Source organism: Pelobates fuscus, chromosome 2, assembly GCF_036172605.1.
Source record: "Pelobates fuscus isolate aPelFus1 chromosome 2, aPelFus1.pri, whole genome shotgun sequence".
NCBI lineage: Eukaryota > Metazoa > Chordata > Amphibia > Anura > Pelobatidae > Pelobates > Pelobates fuscus.
This window is the reverse complement of record NC_086318.1, coordinates 379,182,479-379,205,242: the sequence shown is the minus strand read 5'-3', so window position 1 is coordinate 379,205,242 and position 22,764 is coordinate 379,182,479. Positions and strand designations below refer to the sequence as shown.

General features: G+C 41.9%; 1 protein-coding gene across 1 annotated transcript; it reads left to right on the top strand.

Annotated features, from left to right (window-relative positions):
* The first annotated feature begins 1,398 nt into the window (after window positions 1–1,398).
* On the top strand, window positions 1,399–19,167 carry CCT4 (chaperonin containing TCP1 subunit 4). Its single transcript, XM_063443753.1, has 14 exons — window positions 1,399–1,730; window positions 4,291–4,343; window positions 8,218–8,307; window positions 10,434–10,542; window positions 10,999–11,141; window positions 12,040–12,161; window positions 12,388–12,520; window positions 13,164–13,303; window positions 13,898–13,994; window positions 15,921–16,031; window positions 16,308–16,438; window positions 17,489–17,723; window positions 18,011–18,124; window positions 19,036–19,167. Exons 1-14 carry the CDS (start codon window positions 1,595–1,597, stop codon window positions 19,048–19,050), a joined length of 1,629 nt encoding a protein of 542 aa, XP_063299823.1. The 5' UTR covers window positions 1,399–1,594; the 3' UTR covers window positions 19,051–19,167.
* The last annotated feature ends 3,597 nt before the right edge of the window (window positions 19,168–22,764 follow it).

Below are 22,764 nucleotides of genomic sequence, written 5' to 3'. Positions count from 1 at the left end.
AATGGGAGCGACCGCAAGGTTAGGCTCTCATTTCCCCTTTAAGAACGTGCTCGCAGCATTTCTAATACTGTACGGGCAGCGCACCTGATCAGACCGTTTGGCACGCACGGCACACCAGGAGTGTTCAAGCCATACACGGCTTGCCTGAAGGCAGAAATGCTCAAGCCACTTGCGGCTCAAGCAGAGGACCCTGGCAGGCACGAGGACTGGGTAAGTACTGCAACAATACCTCACTTTGTTTCGCGTAATTGTGTTTTTTTAAAGTAGTGCTGTCACCCATATATATTTTTTGAGCATTTCATAAAGAGAAAATCATTTTTTGTCACTTCCCCCAGTTGACAGCTGTGGGTATAAGGCACTACCTCATTCACCACAAGATAATATCTATGAAGGCTCCCATAGCCTGTGCTGTATTCTCGTGCATGTGCAAGAGTACGGCACAGACGTGGGTTTATGGTGGATGGAGTGTCAGGAACTTACTTACAAAGATGGCGGTGACCACAAGGAACAGAATAAGGTAAGTACAACTCCCATCCGCTGCACCCCCAGGCCACCACACCTGTACAGTGAAGTCACCATCTGTGGTCAATACGAAATTTGCAAAGAACCTAGGAGGTGACAGAGCCGCTTTAAAGGGACACTATAGTCACCCAGACCACTTCAGCTCAATGAAGTGGTCTGGGTGCCAGGTCCATCTAGTGTTAACCCTGCCTGCTGTAAACAAAGAAACTGCTATGTTTACATTTGGGGTTAAGCCAGCCTCTAGTGGCTGTCTTCCGGACAGCCACTAGAGGCGCATCTGCGACGCTGGAGGCATATTATGCCTCCATCATGCAGAGCGTCCATAGGAAAGCATTGAGAAATGCTTTCCTATTGACAGCTTGAATGCGCACGCGGCACTTGCCGCGCATGCGCATTCGACTCCGCTGATGTCGGCGGGGGAGGAAAAATTCCTCAGCGTCGAGGGAACCCGGCGCTGGATTAAGGTAACTGAAGGGGTTTTAACCCCCTCAGCACCATGGGAGGTGGGCCCTGAAGGTGGGGGCACCCTCAGGGCACTATAGTGTCAGGAAAACTGCTTTGTTTTCCTGACACTATAGTGGTCCTTTAACTATAGTGCCATATTTTTCCAGTTTAGCTATTTTGGGCTAAAACTCGTTAATCAATTATCCTCCATTCTCTTCTCAGTGAATAAATCCCCAGAGACTCAGTAAAGGTTTCTACATAGAGGACATATAAAACAATTCTGTAAGAAAAAAAATACAACAAGTGAAACAGAGAGAAGGTATGTCTTGGTCGCCAGGCTCACTTGCTGCGCATGCGCAATGCTGGGGTTCTGACAGCATTCCCCTATCCTAGTAACGGTGTTAACGGCGCGCAGACTGGCGCGCTCTGACGTCATCGCGCAGTACGGCCTCCCTCACGCTGCTGAGACACCACCTCTAATCGGCTTTTTGTTCTAGAAGCTTCAGGGTTCGTGCTGTCAGGGGGGGTCTGTCACTATCCGCACGCATCCTCCACCCAGCCACCCTCATTCGTAGCGGAACGGTGCCTGTATCCACCAGCGGGGTCACAGCGAGCCAGGGGGACCAACATGCCCGACGTTTCCGCTCCAAAAGCCATGGCAGCGGCCAAGGCCGGGGGTAAAGGCGCCGGCAAGAGGAATGGTGCTTACCAGGATAAAGACAAGCCGGCCCAGATCCGCTACAGCAACATCTCGGCTGGAAAGGGTAAGGAATAGGCCAAGCTCAGCCCCAACCCCTGTATGAGCATTAAGGCTACAACTCCCAGCATCCATCATGGGTAACTGTCAGTGAGTCTGTACCTTATTATCTTCTATGTCACCTGACCCCTTGGAAATGCTGCCTTAGCATCATGGGAAATGGAGTGTTGGAGTGCTTGTGATCACTTAGGGCAGTGGCTGCCCGAGCATCATGGGAAATGGAGTGCTTGTGATTACTTAGGGCAGTGGCTGCCTGAGCATCATGGGACATGGAGTGCTTGTGATCACTTAGGGCAGTGGCTGCCCGAGCATCATGGGAAATGGAGTGCTTGTGATCACTTAGGGCAGTGGCTGCCTGAGCATCATGGGAAATGGAGTGCTTGTGATCACTTAGGGCAGTGGCTGCCTGAGCATCATGGGAAATGGAGTGCTTGTGATCACTTAGGACAGGGGCTGCCTGAGCATCATGGGAAATGGAGTGCTTGTGATCACTTAGGACAGGGGCTGCCTGAGCATCATGGGAAATGGAGTGCTTGTGATCACTTAGGACAGGGGCTGCCTGAGCATCATGGGAGGTGTAGTGCAGGATTGTTTGTGAGCCATTGGAAATTAACTGATAGGATGTCTGAGATTATTCAGGGCAGGGGCTGCCTGAGCATGATAGGAAATTTATTGATTGAGTGCTTGTGCATACTAACTAGGTGTACTGATCTGTCTGACTTATTCTGGGCATCATGGGAAATGTAGTGCTGTACTGCCTTGTGTATCACAAGCCCAGAGTACCATGGAATATGTGGTGCATGTTTTGGGCTGCAGGTGTGAGACAATGCTGTGATTTGCTACCTGGATCTCTGCAATCCAGATTTGGCATTTACTCTGTCACCAGGAATCGTGTTTGGTTGTTGGTCCACTGTTACATTTTATGGGAATTAACAAAGAGGCCTTCGGGGCGTGTGTTCACAGTTTTTTTTCTTTTTGAGGTTTACTAGAAGTGGTTTTGACTAGCCATTTTGTTTTTAATCTGCCTGTCATTGTTGTGGCTAATTTTATATTCATGTGCCGATTTGGTGTCTGTGTTTTTACGATGATTTGGATGTTGATATTTATATAGAGTCATCGTTTGAATTTATATTCATAGGGAAGGCTAAAGTCACCAATGACAAGACTACTTGGAACTGCATTTAAATAGCCTGTTTGAAGCCTATACTAGCATTAGAGGGAGTGGCATGGTCCATGCTGCTTTATCCTTAGCTGTACCATAACCATGTATGGATAACTTGACAGGCCAAGAAGCCTGTCACATCTTGATTTTTTTCCCCCTCTTAACAGCTATAGATTGTGATATTCTCTAAGAATGCGTGTGAGCTTGGTTGAACAAAGTCCTCAGCAGCCTATTGTTACTGTAATTGTCTCATTTATTGCTATTTTCCCCTCTTTTTATAATGTAAGGTGCTGTATATATTTACATATTGTATGCAAGGAACGTATGTGTTCTTCAGTTTGCTTACCACCCCTACACTGTCACACAAGTGACACTTATTGCATCTTGTGACTCTGATACAGTGTAACCACGGAACTCTAACTTAATCCATTCCTGAAGGATACAATGGATAAACACCGATATCGGTGTTTATCCATAGTATTTTTTCTATAGGTTTTAGTGGATTCCTATTTTTCCAGTTTTTGAGCGGCCCAGTGACAGTCCTACTCCCTCACCCCTGGTTAACACATTAGGTGTACCAGATACAATTATTTTATCATTCCTGAAGGATGTTCGAGTTTCCGATTTTGTTTCGAGAACCGAATCAACATTTCCCATAAGAATTAATGTAACATTGATCCATTCCAGACCCCAAAATTACAGCATTTTACATTTATATGTATGCTTTAAAAATAATTCTCAAATTATAGTAAGTGCAATATTCCTCTTGTTCTCCTCTGTCCTACCCCCCATGCAGCTTTCCTCTCTGCTTCCCCTTGCTGGGAGGAGTGGGGACCCTCAGAGTCACAGTCAGTACAGCTCCCCTCGGTTGAGGTTTTGGGGTCCACCTCACACAGGGTCTCTGAGCCTGAAGAGGAAGGTGACCAGGATGATGAAGCGGAGAAGGTACCTGGGTCCATGTCCTGGGAAAGTTTGACTTCCGTGGAGAACTCGCTGTCCGCTAGCAGCCAAGCACACTCAGGCAATCTCAGTGAGAGCAGAGTATGCACTCATGGGCTCCCAGCTAGTCAACTCCCGATTGTCACCCGGTGAGATTGGGTGGATGTTGTGACAGCTGGTTGGAGGGGGTCACATGTTCCCGGTGAGCGGCTCTTTGATGTTCGGGTACCGAAGATCATTCGCATACCGAGACATTTTTTTTTTACTCAAAATTTGTGTTAGACTTCTGAATTGTTCGAGAACGGGACTGTTAGAGTTACGAGGTTCCACTGTATTTTCTTATGAAGAATGAGACCTGTGTCACTGATTTGTGCATTAGTTTGAAGCCATTAATTGACATTTTTTGAAACAAACTTTGATTTAGAATTATCAACAACACATATCTAATAAGCTTTGTTGTTCACAGCTGTTGCCGATGCTGTTAGAACCAGCCTTGGACCAAAAGGAATGGATAAAATGGTATGTATATTTATAGACACTCAAATTCTTTAAACTGTGATTTTGAAAAATCCTGTTGCAAAATTTAATGACACAATAGCCAACTCGGGGAAAAAAAACCTATAGTTTAAGATTTCAAACTCCATTATTTTGGCTTTACATTTTCGTACCTCTTGCAAACACAATTTAAAAAAACACCACAGTCACCAAAACCACTACAGCTTAATGTTGTGATTCTGGTAAATATTAACTGAACAAAATTGTAAACATGACCCTTGCTTTTGCCCCAATTTTTCATGAGCTGAACTCAAAGATCTAAGACTTTTTTTCTGTGTACACAAAAGGCCTATTTCTCTCTAATATTGTTCTCAAATCTGTCTAAATCTGTGTTATGCCTCGTTTCCACTGAGCAGTATGGTTCGGGTTTGAAAGAGTTAGAATGATTCAGCCTATTCAGGTGAGCATTTCCACTGCAAGTCGGACCAACAGGGGAGGGAGTATGCGGGGTTTAGACCAAATGCCTAGCGTGTCATTTGTCGTGAGCATTGACGTTTTCCTGTCCGCCAATCAATGGATTGTATAGTGTGCCGCCAGTAGCTCCGCCCTAACCGTACCGTACCCTTTCCTATGGACCTACATCTGGAGGGGGCCCAGGAATGTTGCGGTTTGGTTCGGTTGTATGGGCCACTTTTATAATAGAAACACTCAAAATAGCGTACCAAAATGTCCCGTACCGCTCAGTGGAAACTGGGCAATAGTGAGCACTTCTCCTTTGCCGAGATAATCCATCCACCTCACAGGTGTGGCATATCAAGATGCTGATTAGACCCTCACAGGTGTGGCATATCTAGATGCTGATTAGACAGCATGATTATTGCAAAGGTGTGCCTTAGGCTGGCCACAATAAAAGGCCCCTCTAAAATGTGCAGTTTTATCACACACACAGCCACCCAGACAGCTGCCGCAACAATTGGTTTGCATAACCAAAGAATTTCTGTCGGAAACTGTCTCAGGAAAGTTCATCTGCATGCTCGTTGTCCTCATTGGGGTCTCGACCAGACTGCAGTTCGTCGTAACCGACTTGAAGTGGGCAAATGCTCACATTTGATGGCGTCTGGCACTTTAGAGAGGTGTTATCTTCACTGATGAATGGCAGACAGCGTGTATGGCGTTGTGTGGGTGAGCGGTTTGCTGATGTCAAAGTTGGGGATCAAGTGGCCCATGGTGGCGGTTGGGGTTATGGTATGGGCAGGTGTATGTTATGGACCACGAACACAGGTGCATTTTATTGATGGCCTTTTGAATGCACAGAGATACCGTCACGAGATCCTGAGGCCCATTGTTGTGCCATTCATCCACAACCATCACCTCATGATGCAGCATAATAATGCACGGCCCCATGTTGCAAGGATCTGTACACAATTCCTGAAAACATCCCAGTTCTTACATGGCCAGCATACTCACTGGACATGTCACCCATTGAGTATGTTTGGGATGCTCTGGAACGGCGTATACGACAGCGTGTTCCAGGTCCTGACAATATTCAGCAACTCCGCACAGCCATTGAATCAGCATCTTGGTATGCCACACCTGTGAGGTGGATGGAATATCTCGAAAAAAGAAGTGCTCACTAACACAGATTTAGACAGATTTGTGAACAATATTTGAGAGAAATAGGCCTTTTGTGTACATAGAAAAAGTCTTGGACCACGGGGGAGGAGCCGACTGAGCAACGGAGTGGACGCACTTTCTCGGAGCTCCGTCTCTGACTTATCAAAATCGAAGATATATGGTGGAAATCGAGCCTAAATCCTCCCCACACACCACCCAAACACGGGCTAATAGACCATGGGTAGGAAATCTAAGAAAGCAAAAGCCGAAAAAAGCCCCCACGGAAGGGACATTGGTGAGATGCTTCGGCTTTCACAACAGGCCGCGTGGCCCAAAATGGCGCAGCATGACGACCTTTCCTCATATTCATCGGAGGATTTCGCTGCCGACATCCTGGAGGGTGCATCCTACAGGCCACCTACAGACACTAAACAAGTACCCCCGAAACCCGGGGACCCGGTCACTGCCGAGCAACTCAAAACCATGCTGGCGGAACTCCGCAAAGACTTGGCGGCTGACATGGCCCATTATCGAAAGGCCGTCGAAGGAGCCACGATCAAAATTACCCAGCTAGAGGCCAGCTCAAGCTCCCAAGACACAAGGCTACAGGCACTCGAACAGACAATCACAGGCCTGGTCAAATGGCAAAACGCCACTAACAACAGGCTTGACACCATGGAGGACCAGCGAAGGCAGTGTAACCTAAAGCTGAGGGGGGTGCCGGAGTCTGTAGGCCTGGATGACTTACCTCACTACGTTAGGCGCCTGCTGGAAGTACTACTACCGCCGAAGCGGGTAAAATCAATAAAAATTGACGGCATGTTTCGGCTGCCGAAATCACCCAGGGCACCGACAGCAGCGACGGCAGACCTCATCCTGCGGTTCCAGACACTGGCTGACAAGAGCACGCTTGCAACTGCATTGCGGGGCAAAACCCCTCTAGAGTTCGAAGGGGCATCGCTGACGGCGTTCCCAGATCTGACCAGGACCACAATAGCCTGGCGAAAAGACCTACAACCCCTCTTGCATCATTTACGTGCCAAGGACATACCTTATAAATGGGGCACTCCTCGTGCTGTATCCTTCACCCTCAATGGGTCCATATACAAGGCGCAAGACAAGCTGGAGCTGGAAACCCATCTACAAGCAACAGGTATCTTACAAGCAGCACCGGCACCCAGACGGAGCATAGCCCACCTGAACCCCGACACTATCCGGGACTTTACCCCGCGGAACCATCCCAGGGCCTCCCCAGGTGGATCCCCCACTTGAAGAATCACCAGCGAACCAACCTACAGGGACTTTCCCTCACTTTCCATTCCACCATCCACGTAGACGGACCGTCTCACACAGCCAGAGACTAAAAAATCAGCGGAACCACTACCTGTTGTTAATGTTTTTTCTAATGTTTTCTATAATGGTTCCCTTTATTACTTCCTTAGACACTTCATTTATTTCATTTGTGTTTTATGCAATGCCCACACATAGCGACCCGACGAAGCCACCACTGTATAGCCGCAGCATCTAGTGGCTAACACACCTAGAATGGGCAAACTGCCTTACTCATACCATGAATACCCAGATAGGGTTGCAGAAGCCCGTCTAGCAGCGTTATCATGTAACCCGCATTGCACTACGACACCCCTAACCCCCCCCCCAGACGAAACACTGCAAACCACTCAGAGAACGACTGCTTCATACAAGGCGAAGGGGTAGCCCTATAGGGCAGTTAAATAATTAGAGAGTAGCATCGGGCACACCTCACCCTCACCAAGGGCATTAAAGTTACCAACACAGACCTTCTCCTCTAGAGATAACCCTATATTATAAAACAGTGCTATGATATGACAGCCATCTATGTTATAATTGTTTGACATGTTGAATATGAGCCGTTGTGGCCATGAATGCATCAATGTTACTTTAATGCACGCAAAAATAAAGAATTTAAAAAAAGAAAGTCTTGGATCTTTAAGTTCAGCTCGTGAAAAATGGGGGCAAAAACAAGTGTTGCATTTATAATTGTAAGTGTAGCTTGTCCCTGCAGAGTCAGTGTAAATACTGCCTTGTTTTCAGAACACGTTGATAGCCAATAGAGGGACTTCCTGGAGTTGGTCCTGTAATCTTTGAAGGACAACTGTTCAGTGCATAGATTCTGAATGTTCCCCATAGAGATGCATTGTTTGTATCAATACATAGAACACAAGGTTATTTTCCTCTCAGCATGACTTGACTTACTACTTAGTTGTTTTATAAAAATTAAAAAATTGTTTCCTTGTTTCTCAAGATTCAAGATGGCAAAGGGGATGTAACCATTACAAATGATGGAGCAACAATTTTGAAACAGATGCAGGTCCTGCACCCTGCAGCTAAGATGGTAGGTTAATATGCAAAAACAATTTCTGAAAACCAATAAATATAAGATTGTGTTTATCATATGAATTTTATGCAATTTTCTGTGTGAATTAGTCAAATGTATTGCATATACCAAAACCTGTCCATGCTTAAAAAAATTATCTGTAATTGAAAAATGGTTGTCTAAATGTTTTACTTTAAAATATAACCTCTGATTATTATATTTAATATATTTTATTTTTTTTAATCTCAAGAATTTATGTGAAATAAATTTAACTCCAGCTTCGAACATATTTGTTCTTCTGGTAATGCTTCTCACATTGGTCTATGGAAGGAAGTCTGCAAGCACCATAGCCTGCTGTAGTGGTTATGGTGCCAGGAGCACCCTCCCATAGTAATTTTCCTAACTATTTTAGGACAATTTAACTTACTTTGGTATCTCCGGAAACCGCAAACTAAGTACTAGTAGTACTTGGTATAAGTTGAGTGTCCGCTATCAGTGGCTACCAGACTAAACCCTTCTCGCACTACAGAAAGCAGAGGTTCAGGGCACTGGAGCATTAACTTTGGTGATAAACCATTGCAAATCATTTTTTTCCTGTTGTGAAAATGGCGTCTGCACATTCCTAACCCCCATAATAATTTAAATGAGTTTAGTGGACCACTCTACAAATTGGAAAGGGAAGCCAATATCTAGTTGACATACACCCAATTAAAAAAAGCGTGCATTTTTATTACATTTTTTGCTTAATGTTATCGGGGGGATAGCTAAAAAATAAATGAACAAAAGCTGCAGTTCTTTTGACTGCAGCTTTTGCAAGCCCTACCCTGCTTTCCCTTAACCCAGTCTGTACCAGGAAAATTACCAGATTCTCAGCCATGTGCACCACGAGGAGTGGCCAAGGAGGAAGCTGCAGTCAAGAGCAGGGATGATTGGGTACGTTGGAGTCCTGTAGACAAGTTCACAGGCACGCTGTCTCCTGTGGGTAAAGGCAGGTGGGCCCTAACAGAGCTTGTCTGGCACTTTACGTTAACCTCACTGCGTAACTAACTAACAAACCTCAATGACTTCCAGCCAGGGAGGTATTTCATAGAAACCGGCACTTTTACCAACTGTTATTAAAATGGGATACTCCTCAAACATGAAGCACTTCAGCAAGCTGAAATGCTTTTAGTGTGAAGCGGTCTTTTAAGTTGTTTAAGGGTTGAGAATGCTCTTTTACCGTGCCTAGCATGCAGATAAAGAATAACATTAGGAAATGGGTCTTCCTAAGCCCTTCTAACTTCATTATTATTATCATCATCGGGGACCTGATGTGCTTACGCAATGCACGTTTTTAACCTTCGCACATGAAAGCATTGTATTCAATGCTTTTTTTTTTTTATGGACTTCCGCATAACCTTACCAAATTTTACTTGGTCAGTGCATTGACATCAACTTTAGTGGCTTTCTGCAAGACTGCCACTAGAGGTGGATTTAACCCTTCAATCATAATAGAAGATGGGGAATTAAAAACAACAATGTTTTAGATTGCATGGTTAAAGGGATACTATAAGTGCCAGGATTACAAAGCAGTATTCCTGGCACTATTGCTCCCTCGTGCCTCCTCACCGACACAAAGGGTTAAAATACCTTTATTTACTTACCTGATTCCAGCGCTTATGTCCCTCAGCGCTAGGTTGCGGCTCCGCCTTCAACGTCCCGCGATGAGCAGGTGCTAATGCACATGCACAGCAGACCTCCCCATAGGAAAGCATTGAATCAATGCTTTCCTATGGAGAAATGGCTGACGCTGGATGTTCTCATGCAGAGCGTGAGGACGTCGAGCGTCGGTTACTGGACCAAAAGTCCGTTGGTTGCCAGAAAGCCCCTCCAGTGGATGTCTGGTAGACAGCCAGTGAAGGCAGACTTAGTGCTGCAATGTAAACATTGCAGTTTCTATGTAAGAGCAATGTTTTAGATTTGAGTTGAATTTTTCCCTTTAATGCACCCTAAATTGGTTAATTTAAGTGTAAAAAAAATTGAGTTTGCCAACAATGCACAGGTGATTATAGACACTGCCATGTAAACCACGCATGCTGTCACCCATGTGCTGTGCATGTATTAAATGATGAAGCATTAATTCTCTGTTTTTGTGTGTTTTTCAGTTGGTTGAATTGTCAAAAGCTCAAGACATTGAAGCTGGAGATGGCACCACATCTGTTGTGGTCATTGCTGGAGCTCTTCTAGATTGTTGTGCCAATATGTTACAAAAAGGTACTTTTGCCTGATTGACTACTCATATTGGGCTATTTCTTCATCCAACACTGATGTGTATGTATCCACCCTACCACCAAATGACTTACATGGCTGTGTGGTTAGAATTGTAATGTAGATATGACCAGTGCAACTCCGTCCAGAAGCTATGTTTCTATACTTTTGTATCTCTGGCAGTGACATTGTGGAAAATATGACTCTCCAAGTAATTTATTGCATGATGTAGTTGGACATGCAGACTGCTTACATATTCATAGATTTCAGATGTATTTGATCAGTTTTGCAGCAAAAGCAGTTGTGCTGATATTTAGCGTTGGGGTTTGTAACTTGAATTTTATGGAGTGATCCTGTATTTTTCTTTTACTTATTTTTTCTTTAAAATGTTCTGTATATTGCAATATTTGCTGTGCTGTAAAATATGTTGGCGCTTTAATAAGTTGTCTTCCTATTTCATAGGTATACACCCCACAACCATTTCAGAGTCCTTTCAGTTGGCTGTGTTGAAAGGAATAGAAGTTCTAAGCAATATGGCTACTCCTGTGGAATTAAGTGACAGACAAACATTACTGAACAGTGCTTCAACTTCATTGAACTCCAAGGTACATAATGCACATGTGTGTACCTCAGTGTCCTATTCATGTTTCAAATAGGAACTGAATTCAAGTTCACTTAGGAATGTACTAATCAGAGGTGCAAACAATTTACAATGGGAAAGCAGCAAATAGTAAATTCAGATCAATCAGCATCTCCTCATAGATATTCATTGAAACAATGCACTTCTATGAGGAAAGTTCAGCGTCTCCATGCAGAGCTTAGAGATGCTGGACGTCTATGATGCACAGTGTGCAGCACTGTCCCAGGAAGTAATTTTAGTGACTGCCACTGGAGGTGTCCCTAGGCAGCATTGTAACACTGCCTTTTCTCTGAAAGTTACATTATGTGTTCATACATTGCAGTAATCTGCCACTTTGTCCAGGGTAACCCATTTTTAACACAACCTACTTTATAGAAAACTAACAACTGCTCTAATGAGCTTAAATCTTACCTGAAGCATCCATATCACTTGGTGTTCTGTGCAGCTCAACGTTTAAATACGACTTGCTGTGGCTTATGGAGTTCAGTAAATGACAGAGTTAAGTAATGCTTTCTGCCTACATATTTTATCCTGATATGGTCAGAATTTATATCAATTGTGGAAGTGAAACTTTTTTGTTTTTAGATGTTTCAGAAAAGGGCTTGCCCAGGGGACTTGGATTAGTGTCGTACTGTTCATAGACCGTAATATGGAACCAGACAACTCCTGGCACGGTACACACTACAACGGACATGGTGTCTATTCTGAAATTTTAACAATATTACCATAGTGCTACTTAGGTTTTTGCTATGCATGCATCACACGGTTCCCATAATTATTCTGTGTGTGGTTACCATTCTTAGTACAATTCTGTATTTTCTGGTCAACAATGATCACATGCATACCTCTGATTTATTTTCCAGGTTGTGTCTCAGTATTCCAGTTTGCTTGCCCCAATGAGTGTAGATGCTGTGCTGAAGGTTATTGATCCTTTGACTGCTACTAGTGTTGATCTAAGAGACATCAAAATTGTGAAGAAACTTGGGTGAGTGTTTGAATTTTTCCATAGTGTCGCTTTCCCCTTCTGTGTCCACAGCTTGATTAGTAGCACACAAGTTAATATTTAATGTTCTATAGACTGTAAATTAATAGCAATTGGGAGGGAAAAATAAACAATATCAGATTGAATGTATTTTAGGTTTTGCAGATAATTAATATATTAGTGAATTTCAATGTTTTGAACTGTTATTAAATGTTTCATCTTTTTCTAGTGGTACCATTGATGATTGTGAATTGGTTGAAGGCCTTGTGCTTACACAGAAAGCTGCAAATACTGGTGTAACCCGTGTGGAAAAAGCAAAGATTGGTCTCATTCAGTTTTGCTTATCTTCACCAAAAACAGATGTAAGTACCATGAGGGTTTTGTGGGCATTTTTTCTTTAACCCCTTAAGGACACATGACATGTGTGACATGTCATGATTCCCTTTTATTCCAGAAGTTTGGTCCTTAAGGTGTTAAAGGAACACTACAGTGTCAGGAATACAAACAGGTATTCCTGACACTATAGCTGTAATAACACTATTTAGGTCCCTGGCCTCTATCTCCTGCCTTTAAAAGGTGAGTTTACTTACCATTTTTCCAGCTCTGGTTTTGTCACACCTGGCTCTTCCTTGGCTGAGATAATCTAGAGAATCGTGAGAGTTGTAGCAACATCTAAAGAACCAGAGTTTGAGACATCTGTTGTAAAGAGTAATGGGACTTGCTTGATGTCCCAGCACAATTAAAAATAAATAAATAGTTATGTAATGCAGCACAATCTCTATGAACTAAATGTTTTCTTTCTGAATCTGATTTTTTCACACACTCTTTTGTCATCAGTTTTAGTTGGATAGTACTCTTGACATCGTTTTGACAGGTTTAGTTTGAATTCTTAATAACCACATTTTATTTGAAAGATGGGTTCTAAGAAATTATGGACACAGTTCCTGTTTGTTTTAAGTGCATGATATGGCATGTGTAGTTAATAAAATATCGGTATCATTACAGATGGACAACCAAATTGTGGTTTCAGACTACGCACAGATGGACAGAGTTTTGCGGGAAGAGAGGACCTACATCCTGAACCTTATAAAACAGATTAAGAAAGCTGGATGCAATGTTCTGCTCATTCAGAAGTCCATTTTAAGGTATGTTAACATAATATAACAAGTATGGTATTTAAGATGGTTAAAAGGTGTGTGTTTGATATTCTCACAAATAATGTAACTGTTACTATCCTCCACTTTATTCCCCCTTCTCTGTTTCCACTTTATGTCCCCTTTTAAATACTACCCCTTTTTCCCCTTTCTGGCATCTTTACATCCCCTTACCCATAGTTTCTCTTCCCACATACTCTCTTTGTTCACCTTTCCATATTCTTTCAAATTCCTATGTGCAATGCTATTTTAAATTTTTATTTTTTTTACATGTAGAATTAGTTAAATTAACATTATCTCTGTTATGAATTATAATTAATACAACAATTAAACATCCAGGTTCCTAACTGTAAATTGGGCAGATAACCATAAGCTTGTCATGTACCCCAGTCTATTCCGTTCGCAGAAGAGGTTCACTGGCCCAATTTAGTCCAAAAGGAAAGAAATATAGTTTATGGCGGCAGGACTCGGGAAGATTGCATCGCTTCGTAGTGTGATGTTCATTGGGGTTTTAACATTTATTAACCATTTTAGTTTCAAAGGTGAGCAATGCCTTAATGCTTTAAATTTTTGCTTGTTTACTAGGGACGCTCTCAGTGACCTTGCTTTACATTTTTTGAATAAAATGAAAATAATGGTTGTTAAAGACATTGAAAGAGAAGACATTGAGTTTGTATGCAAGGTAAGATCATTTTTATAAAATGGTGTGATTTATTTATTTTTTGGTACTTGTATAGTATGTTGGGGTAGAATTAAATTTTACTCTAGGATAGGTTGGTGGGATTCCATACATGAGTTGTAATCGTTTTCACACCTTTTTATGGGAGGGGAAACACACTAATTTACAATTAATTGTGCATTTATCTTTATTTATTTTGCATAAAATGTGCAATATATTTTAAATGGGCATTCTAAGCACTAGAACAGCTTAATGTAATGGTTTTCGTGTAGAGAGAGACTGTCCTTGCAGTCTCTCAACGGTAAAACTGACATTTCTATTAAAATGTCTCTTCAAAGAAATGCCATATTATACCAGGGAAACCTCAGATTCCCTTTAACGTACTAGGTCCACCGGTGCTTCATCTAAACTTTGACATGATCTGCCTTCTGCTGGTATGTCCCTGGCCTCTGACCTCCTTTCCATGACACCCCATAAAACCCCTTATTCATTGAGATATCTCTGGTTTGCCATGTAAACCATTGTGGGATTGCTAAACCCCAACGCATGTCATGATTGCGCACTAGGCTATAATCATGGGGGTACAATCCGTAATAACAGTGCTTGCTGCCCCATCCTTATGAGACCACAGGAAAGCCACTAATTGGCAACCAAAAGGTAAGGATAGATAACCGGGGCTACAAGCAACATAAGATTCAGTATTTGAATGTCTGCCAACATTTGCATGTGCTGTCAGGAATCTTCATTTCAGTGTTTGGTACTCTGAGCACTAGTAAAGCAAGGGATATGACATAATGGCCTTAATTTAATATTTTTGGTTGACTTTTTCAAATTTCATTTTTTTTTTTTATTTTTTTTTTTGGGAGGTGGGTGGGAGAACACACGGATAGTTATGGGAAGTGGGACACTCCACTCAATGGCACCATGATGGGTGGTAAACAGCTTTTTACATAACTCTTAGTGTTGTCAACTATATAATTTTTACTTCATGTTGGTGGATAGAACACATGTACTGCTCTGCAGTATCTGACAATCACAAATTAAGTTTATTTTCTCCCGGGGGCGGGGCTTGACCACCAAGATGGCCAGCCGCACATTTGAGAGGCTCCTGCTAATCTGAGCTACAAGCTTGATTAAACTGGCGTGAAAGACTTACCATTTTGCTGCATAGCCAGTTTGATACAGCATCATTCTAGCTTGTATTTTGCCCATCCAGTCCTGAGGCCGACAACCCATTGCCAGGGAGAGGCGACAGATTGCGCGGCTGGGGTAGGGAGACCTGTAGTGACTCTATGGTTGTTGAACCGCAACCTTCACTAAGCCTGGATACTCGCAGTAGATGGAGTACTTTGAAGCAAAACTCAATAGGATATGCCAAGTTTTCTGGCAACATCTAAGCAGCTGACCTCATGACCCTGTCCTGCAAACCCCACAATTGCCATGGCTAATTCTTGGCAAAGGCTGAACCAGTAATACAGAACTGCCAATTCTTTCTTTTCAAGCGACAGGGTTTTGGTTTCACTGGTTTATTTTTTTATTTTTCTGTTGATAGTGCCCAGGCTCTCAAGCATTACTGTTTCTTCTACCTAAAACAGAGCTGTTCATAGTGTCGTGACAATGTTTAATCTGCAAAGTATGAGTAAGCATGTGCCTGCTGTTGTGCCAAGACAAGCATTTTTGTAACTCCAAGCTTTGACAAATAATGTAAAAAAAAAATGTCCTCCCTTCTGCATTTGAACACTGTGTGTGTGTGTGTATATATATATATATATATATATATATATATATATATATATATACATACATACATACATACATACATACATACATACATACATACATACTTTGTTTTGGTAACACATTATTGTCTTGCATATTTTTTTGTTAATGAGTTATGTTTTTTTTTTTTTTACTTTTTTCTTTCCCTAGACCATAGGAACTAAACCAGTTGCGCATATAGACCAATTCACAGCAGATATGTTGGCGACTGCTGAGCTAGCAGAGGAAGTGAGTTTGAATGGTTCTGGCAAACTGGTAAAGGTGAGTACATTTCTGTTAAAGTTTACTGTAGAGAGAATAGCATTTTATAAAGTATTGAATGGTAAAACTGCAAATGTGGCTTCATAAGTGTGCAGTTTGGTTGCGTTCGTACCCTTGATGTTACCTGGTATGTCCTTTTAAAGAAAAGCTGTTTATTTCCAAGTAAGCGTTCAGGAAAAATGATTTTCTTTATTTTTACAAAATTGATAAAGGGAAAAAAAATAACCTTTACTTGTTCTAAAGATGCCTAGTTCAGTCACATTTTTTCCATTATAGATAACTGGTTGTGCAAACCCAGGCAAAACTGTTACTATTGTCGTTCGTGGATCCAACAAATTGGTTATCGAAGAAGCTGAGAGATCCATCCATGATGCACTTTGTGTGATACGCTGCTTGGTAAAGAAAAGGTATATTGGTTTATATACTTGCATAATTTAAAGTGAACTACTTCTAGTCTTCCTTGACCCCTTATTACTCCTGGCAGTAAAGGTTGGAGAGTAAAAGGGATAGGGGGAAGAGGAAGCCAGAAAACTTAGAATTGTTTTTTTTTTTTAAATGTTTGTCGTTACCATTGTACAGAAGGTATAAAAATGGTGAATGGTGTGAGCGAGTGTATGTTTCAGGTTCCGAATGATATTTGATAATTGGATGTAGATTTCATGAACAAATTTTGGAATTGGAGGCTCAGTTCCTATGCTGAACCCATTGGGTGTGCTTCTCTATAATGTTTGAATTATTCTGATGTAGAAGTAATGTAGTGAACAAAGTGTTTGGAAGAAAATCCAACCCTATAAACTCAATAGTAGCGGTTGATTTTTGTAATCGAATTGAAGTGTCTAAGGTGTGAGTTTTAAATAACCGTATTTGTTAAACTTTGCAATGAACATACTTAAATTCCTGTAAGCTGTTATGGTTATGCATTTTGTTTTAGTGCTAAACAGAAGTTCCAGCAGCTTCTGTGCCTAATGAGGAAGTATTAGCCTGATCAGCAATGGGCAGCTGTTATTGGCTGATAGTGTCAACTGACTGCTATTTACCTACCAGAGCTCCCATTGCCTGTATGAATGGGTATGACTACAAGGAAGTGTGTAATCTCTGCCTTAGCCATAGCTCCAGTAGTCCCTACTTTTGTCTCTGTATATCTTTCGACTCCAGTGGAATTTCAGTAAAATTCCAACACATTCTGAGTATTTCTATGCAAGATTCCAGGGGACTCCAGGCACTACCAATTCAAAGAAATGAAATGATTATAGTGACTGTAGTGTTTTAATGTATCGGGGTTCTGCTGACAAGTGGGTTTATAAATAGCATGCCTATCCTCAATTAAAAATTGGACCTGAAATAGGACTACAATTATGCCTGTGAGTCACTGACAATCTATCGGTCAAGAATAAAAAATTCAATCAAAATGAGACAGTTTAGTGTTGCACATGATGACTTGTTCACTCTTGTTTTAGAGCGTTAATTGCTGGAGGAGGAGCCCCTGAGATTGAACTAGCCTTGCGTTTGAACGAATATTCTCGTACACTAAGTGGCATGGAGGCCTACTGCATCCGGGCCTTTGCAGATGCCATGGAAGTTATTCCATCAACGTTGGCTGAAAATGCAGGCCTTAACCCAATATCAACTGTAACAGAACTGCGGAACAGGCATGCACAGGGGGAGAAAACTGCTGGTATTAACATCAGAAAGGTAACTTCATCTGCTTCTTTCTGATATGTGCTGAATATTTTTTTTTTTTTTTAGGTAGTGGTCAGTAAAATGTTTGGAGGTTAACCATTGCATGTCTTACAATTCTTTGAAAATCTGTGACTTGGTATCCTGACCGTTGCGGGGACTGGGTAGTGTTTATGTTGCTTAGAGAGGGTTTCTTTAAATAATTGTTCAGCATTTTTGGTTCAAGGAATTTGGAAAATATGTATAAAATTCTACAACCAGTTTAATAAAAGTAATTGAATAACTTTCTTTTCTCACTTTAGGGTGGAATTTCTAACATTTTGGATGAGCTTGTTGTTCAGCCCCTGTTGGTGTCTATCAGCAGCCTGACCTTGGCTACAGAGACTGTGCGCAGTATTCTGAAAATAGATGATGTGGTCAGTATTTAATTTGTTTTACTCTCTGTGCTGAATGATATGCAATTCCCAGAACCTATTAGTATTCCTTCCACCCAGTGTCCTACATACAACATATCTCCTTACTATCCATTCTTAATTTTGGAAAATATTGCAGTGAGGCAATTCATAACTGCTTCAATTAGGATGGAGCACTGTATTAAATCACTTTATTGAACAGAATATTTTATATTTATAATAATCTCCCCTAATGTGTTTTTAAATGGTTCATATATTGGGTATAAATTTATATGTTGCAAGTCAATAAAATGAAAAACCAGTGGAACCTGGAATTTGTAAAATTGTAACTCCTAACTGACTTTGAAACAATATTTAACTTTTTTGATAAAAAGTATTTACGGTCAAAAAAAAAGCCCAACCCCCTTTGCCACATGAGGAATTTCACTTTCTCATCTGTACATATACTGCGACAGGATGAAGCAATAGGCTGTGTCTGGTGGGCTATAGCAAGTTCCAACTACACTTAATTGCTAGCCTTTTCTGTGATGCAGAATTACCATATACATTTGTAGGCAAAGGCGATGCTATGTCACAAAAGCTTATGCCGTGATTTGGTTAGGATGGATTCTGCTGTAGATCAGTTCTGGCATCCTGTGATTGCTTGGCACAAGTACATAAAATTGCTTATGTTTGACATCTGATGCATATGGGTATGGCCATGGGTGTCAGAGAATCTTATTTTTATCAAATATCTGAAAACAGCTTGTCAAAACCTGTAGGACAGTACCCATAGACTTGCATCCTATCCTCATGATAAACAGTTCTGGGTATGTTATTTGATGTGAGGGGAATTACTCTCACTGCACGTTGTAAAAATGTATGTGGAATTGTTGTAAAGGAGAAAAAAATAACATTTATTTTTCTTTCTACAGGTAAACACGCGATAAGCTGTGGCTAAATGGCATTCTGATATTTGACTTTATGAGCCCTGTCATTCTGTTCATGTCTTTGCTGGCTGTTAATGTTACTTGTCAGCACTTAATTTAATAAAATTTTTGCCTGATTATTGCCTCCTTTGTTGTCTTTGCTACCCAGCATTATTTATGCCTTGAAAATACATAGTACAAGTGGTAGAATGGATATTTGATCTAATCACAATCCATAATCTTTACCCTAAATTCAAAAAAGTTTTAACAAAACCACAAACAGATTACTCAAACAATAGAGATCATGTGCAATTAATTAATTTATTTTCTTTTATCATTTTTGCTTCTTAAAGTCATGGAACCAGCATTTTCTTTAGGTATATTCTTCAGTTTATAATGCCTGTGTCTTGATGGGTTTTTTTGTTTTTGTTTTTTTTCCCCTTTATGTCTCCCGTCCTGTGTTTATCTAGGGGAAAAGTGTACAAATTGTAATTAATCTAGCTTTCCCAAATAAAGTAACTTAGCAGTTGTATTTATTTATTCTTGCTAATGCCACCTGCAGGGGCTGCCCTAGTTCTATTTTCCCCTGTCAATGAATAACATAGCTGCTCATAGTATTATTGTGCCTGTGCTTTTCTTTGGCTTGAGTTCTGCTAACGGTTTATAGGAAACCTACCTACAGCCATATGCGTTTTTGGTAGGCGTCTCCCCACTTTCTCTGTGAACAAAGTTTTTGGCTCCGATTGTTTTTTGCATTTGTCTTCAAACACCATATATGTAGAAGGAATGCAAACAAAAACATGAACACTTACATTTGTTGCCCAGAGTATTGCTGTAAAGGGGAACTTAACAGTTCTCAGGATATATTTTTTTATTTTTTTTTATTCTCTATAACAAATGTGCTTGAGGTCTAAACAGTAAAATAAAATTCAGGAACTGAGCGTCTCCATGTTTCTGCCAAATGTAAAAAAAAAATGAATGCAACAGGCATTCAGGATAGAGAGAGAGAAGGAACAATATACTGTACTCCGGCCACCATAGAACCAGTTAGAGGGTGGCATGAGCACTGGGAAAAAGCAAACTGCTTTCTCTGCAGTTAGTGGGCAGGTACAAGGGAGGTGTCAAATGTGCACCATACTAAGACTATAACATTTACTCTAGTAATTACATGGCTATGGGTGGTCAGTGGGTATGTGACGGCAGGATGAATGACATGTGAGGCAGACCTGTCAGGCGTTGAGGGATCAAGTTTGGAGTTAAACTTCAGAAACTGTAACCCTTTAACCCCTTAAGGACCAAACTTCTGGAATAAAAGGGAATCATGACGTGTCACACACGTCATGTGTCCTTAAGGGGTTAAGGACACAGGACATGTCATGATTCCCTTTTATTCCAGAAGTTTAGTCCTTAAAGGGTTAAACGAACTCTCAAAGCACCATAACCACTACCGCTTGCTGCAGTGGCTATGTTGCCATGTGTGCCCTGGTACCACTTAAAATTTTTTAAATTTTTTTGCTTCAGTGGTTATGGGGAGTGGCAGCCTGCAGACCCCAGGCAAGAAGTAAAACCGCAGCAAAAAATGGTTAGACTACTATGTTGTAGGATGGGGTAGCAGGGCATTCCAAGCACCATAAGCAAGTAAGCTGTAGTGTTTATTGTGCTTTGGAGTGTTTAATTAAAGTAAGTTACGCCCAGTCACTCCTGCCACCGTGCCAACTGCATAGATCCTTGAGGAACGCTCCAAACACCATAACTACAGCCTGCTTTAGGTCTATAGCTTCATCTTAAAAATTAAATATATATATATAAATGTCCTTCCCCTTCCCCCATTTTGTCCCAATCATTTTTATATGGAGCACTTGATAAGAGTATTGGTACTGTTGGCACTGGTATCACTTTTCACTGCTATATGATTACAATAATTGTAAGTGCATCACCGGAGTTTTCTCCACCAATGATCTTGGTCATGCTCTGTTCTGTAGGGATTTCCAGCTGGAGGAGACATATTGCAGTGCATAACCCAGGTAAATTGTCTAATGGTTTGACATCCTACCATAGGATGCTGCCAGGGAAGTCCTGGCCCCTAGCATGTAAGCTCATGTTGACGCTTTATAAATAATATTGGTTATTGTGCTTATTATCATTTTGAAATGTACTATTTTGCAGCTTAGTGGTCTGATCCAGGTTTTGCATTCTTAGAAATCAATGGTAACACCCACCTGCCCTTTTAAAGGGACAGTCTAAGCACCATAACAAGTATAGTTTTGTGTGGTGGCTATTGGGTCACGAGTGCACCTCTCTTGTAAGAGCCTGTGACAAACTCCCCTTTTCAAGTGAGTATGCGACGAGTTCCTGGAGGAGCCTGCTTGCCAGCCTCCTGCCCATGGATCTTGTAAAGTGTAATGTAAAAGTCTCCGTTCGTGTATTTGGACTATACGGTCCGGGAACCGAACAGCCACACGAGCCGGAGACCACCCTGGAGCTTGTTAAGCCTAATTGAGGCTTTGTTGCAATTTCCACCGCAGTGTTCTAAATGTTCGTCTGGGTGGCCGCATTTCCTGTAGACGACCACGAAGTGGCGGCCATCTTGTTTGCATGAACACAGGCAGCTGTGTTTGGTCGTTGAGTTCATGGAACTGTTTTTGGACACTGAAACTCCCGAACTCCGCTGGACTTCCATGATCGACTGTGTTCGATTTTATAACACTTAGGAAGACACTGTTCGGTGGAAACGTTCACACGAACAAGGGGATCAAGCTCCAGGGTACGACTATTGACTAGATTCAGTAGTTGGTTCATTTTTAAACTACCGAACTAGACCGACCGCAAGCCCCGATTCTCTGAAACTGTTTTGGGCATGGGACCATGCATGCAGTCGGTAGGTCAGTCAAATCATGACTTCCAGGAAATTCCTGAACTGATCTGGGTGATTTTTGGATATGTTGGTCACCCAGATCAGGGCTATCAGGGAATGTAACATGTGGGGCTTTATGTATTTGTAAGGTTCTTTTGGGGGTGTTTGGGAACTGTGTGTTTTTTATGACTGGAGATAATTGAGTTTTGTACAGTGCTGGACTCAAATATGTCCAAGTCACAGGGGAGGGATTGTCTTGTTTTGTATGGGAGTGTCCTGGACCCAGGAGCCAATGTAATCATATGTGTGTTTACTGTGGTCTACTCTCCGGTCCAGAGGGGAGTGCCCCTTGCATGGAGACCTGCATATAAGGCCAGCTGTGGCTGCCATTAAAAGTATTAAGCTTGTACTCCCAGAACAATGTGTTGTCTGGTTACTGGGAGGGGGAAAGTAGAGATGGGCAAAAAAATTGGTTCGGTTTGGCATTCTGAAATTCGTGACTTCGCCGGTTCGGCAGTTCGGCAATTGCATTCTGAAATTCGGGACTTCGGGTAAGTGTAGGGTTAGGGGTAGAGGTACCCTAACCCTACTCTACTCCTAACTGAACTCATTTTGCCACTTTTCAGAAGTCCGAAACACTTCCGAATTCGGCGGTTCGGACATTCAGAAGCATCTGAATGTCCGAAATTCATCCGCGTTTCCATTCGGACCGAACCAAATTGCACATGTCTAGGGGAAAGGGCTATTCTTAAATCACTGTTCCAGTGTGGAGGATTCAACAGGGAAAGTCCTTGTAAGGATTAGAGCTCCCAGCACTGAGTGTTGTCCAGTGCCTGGGGTAGTCTAGAGCGAATTCCTCATTCTGTTCCAGGTCCCTAGTC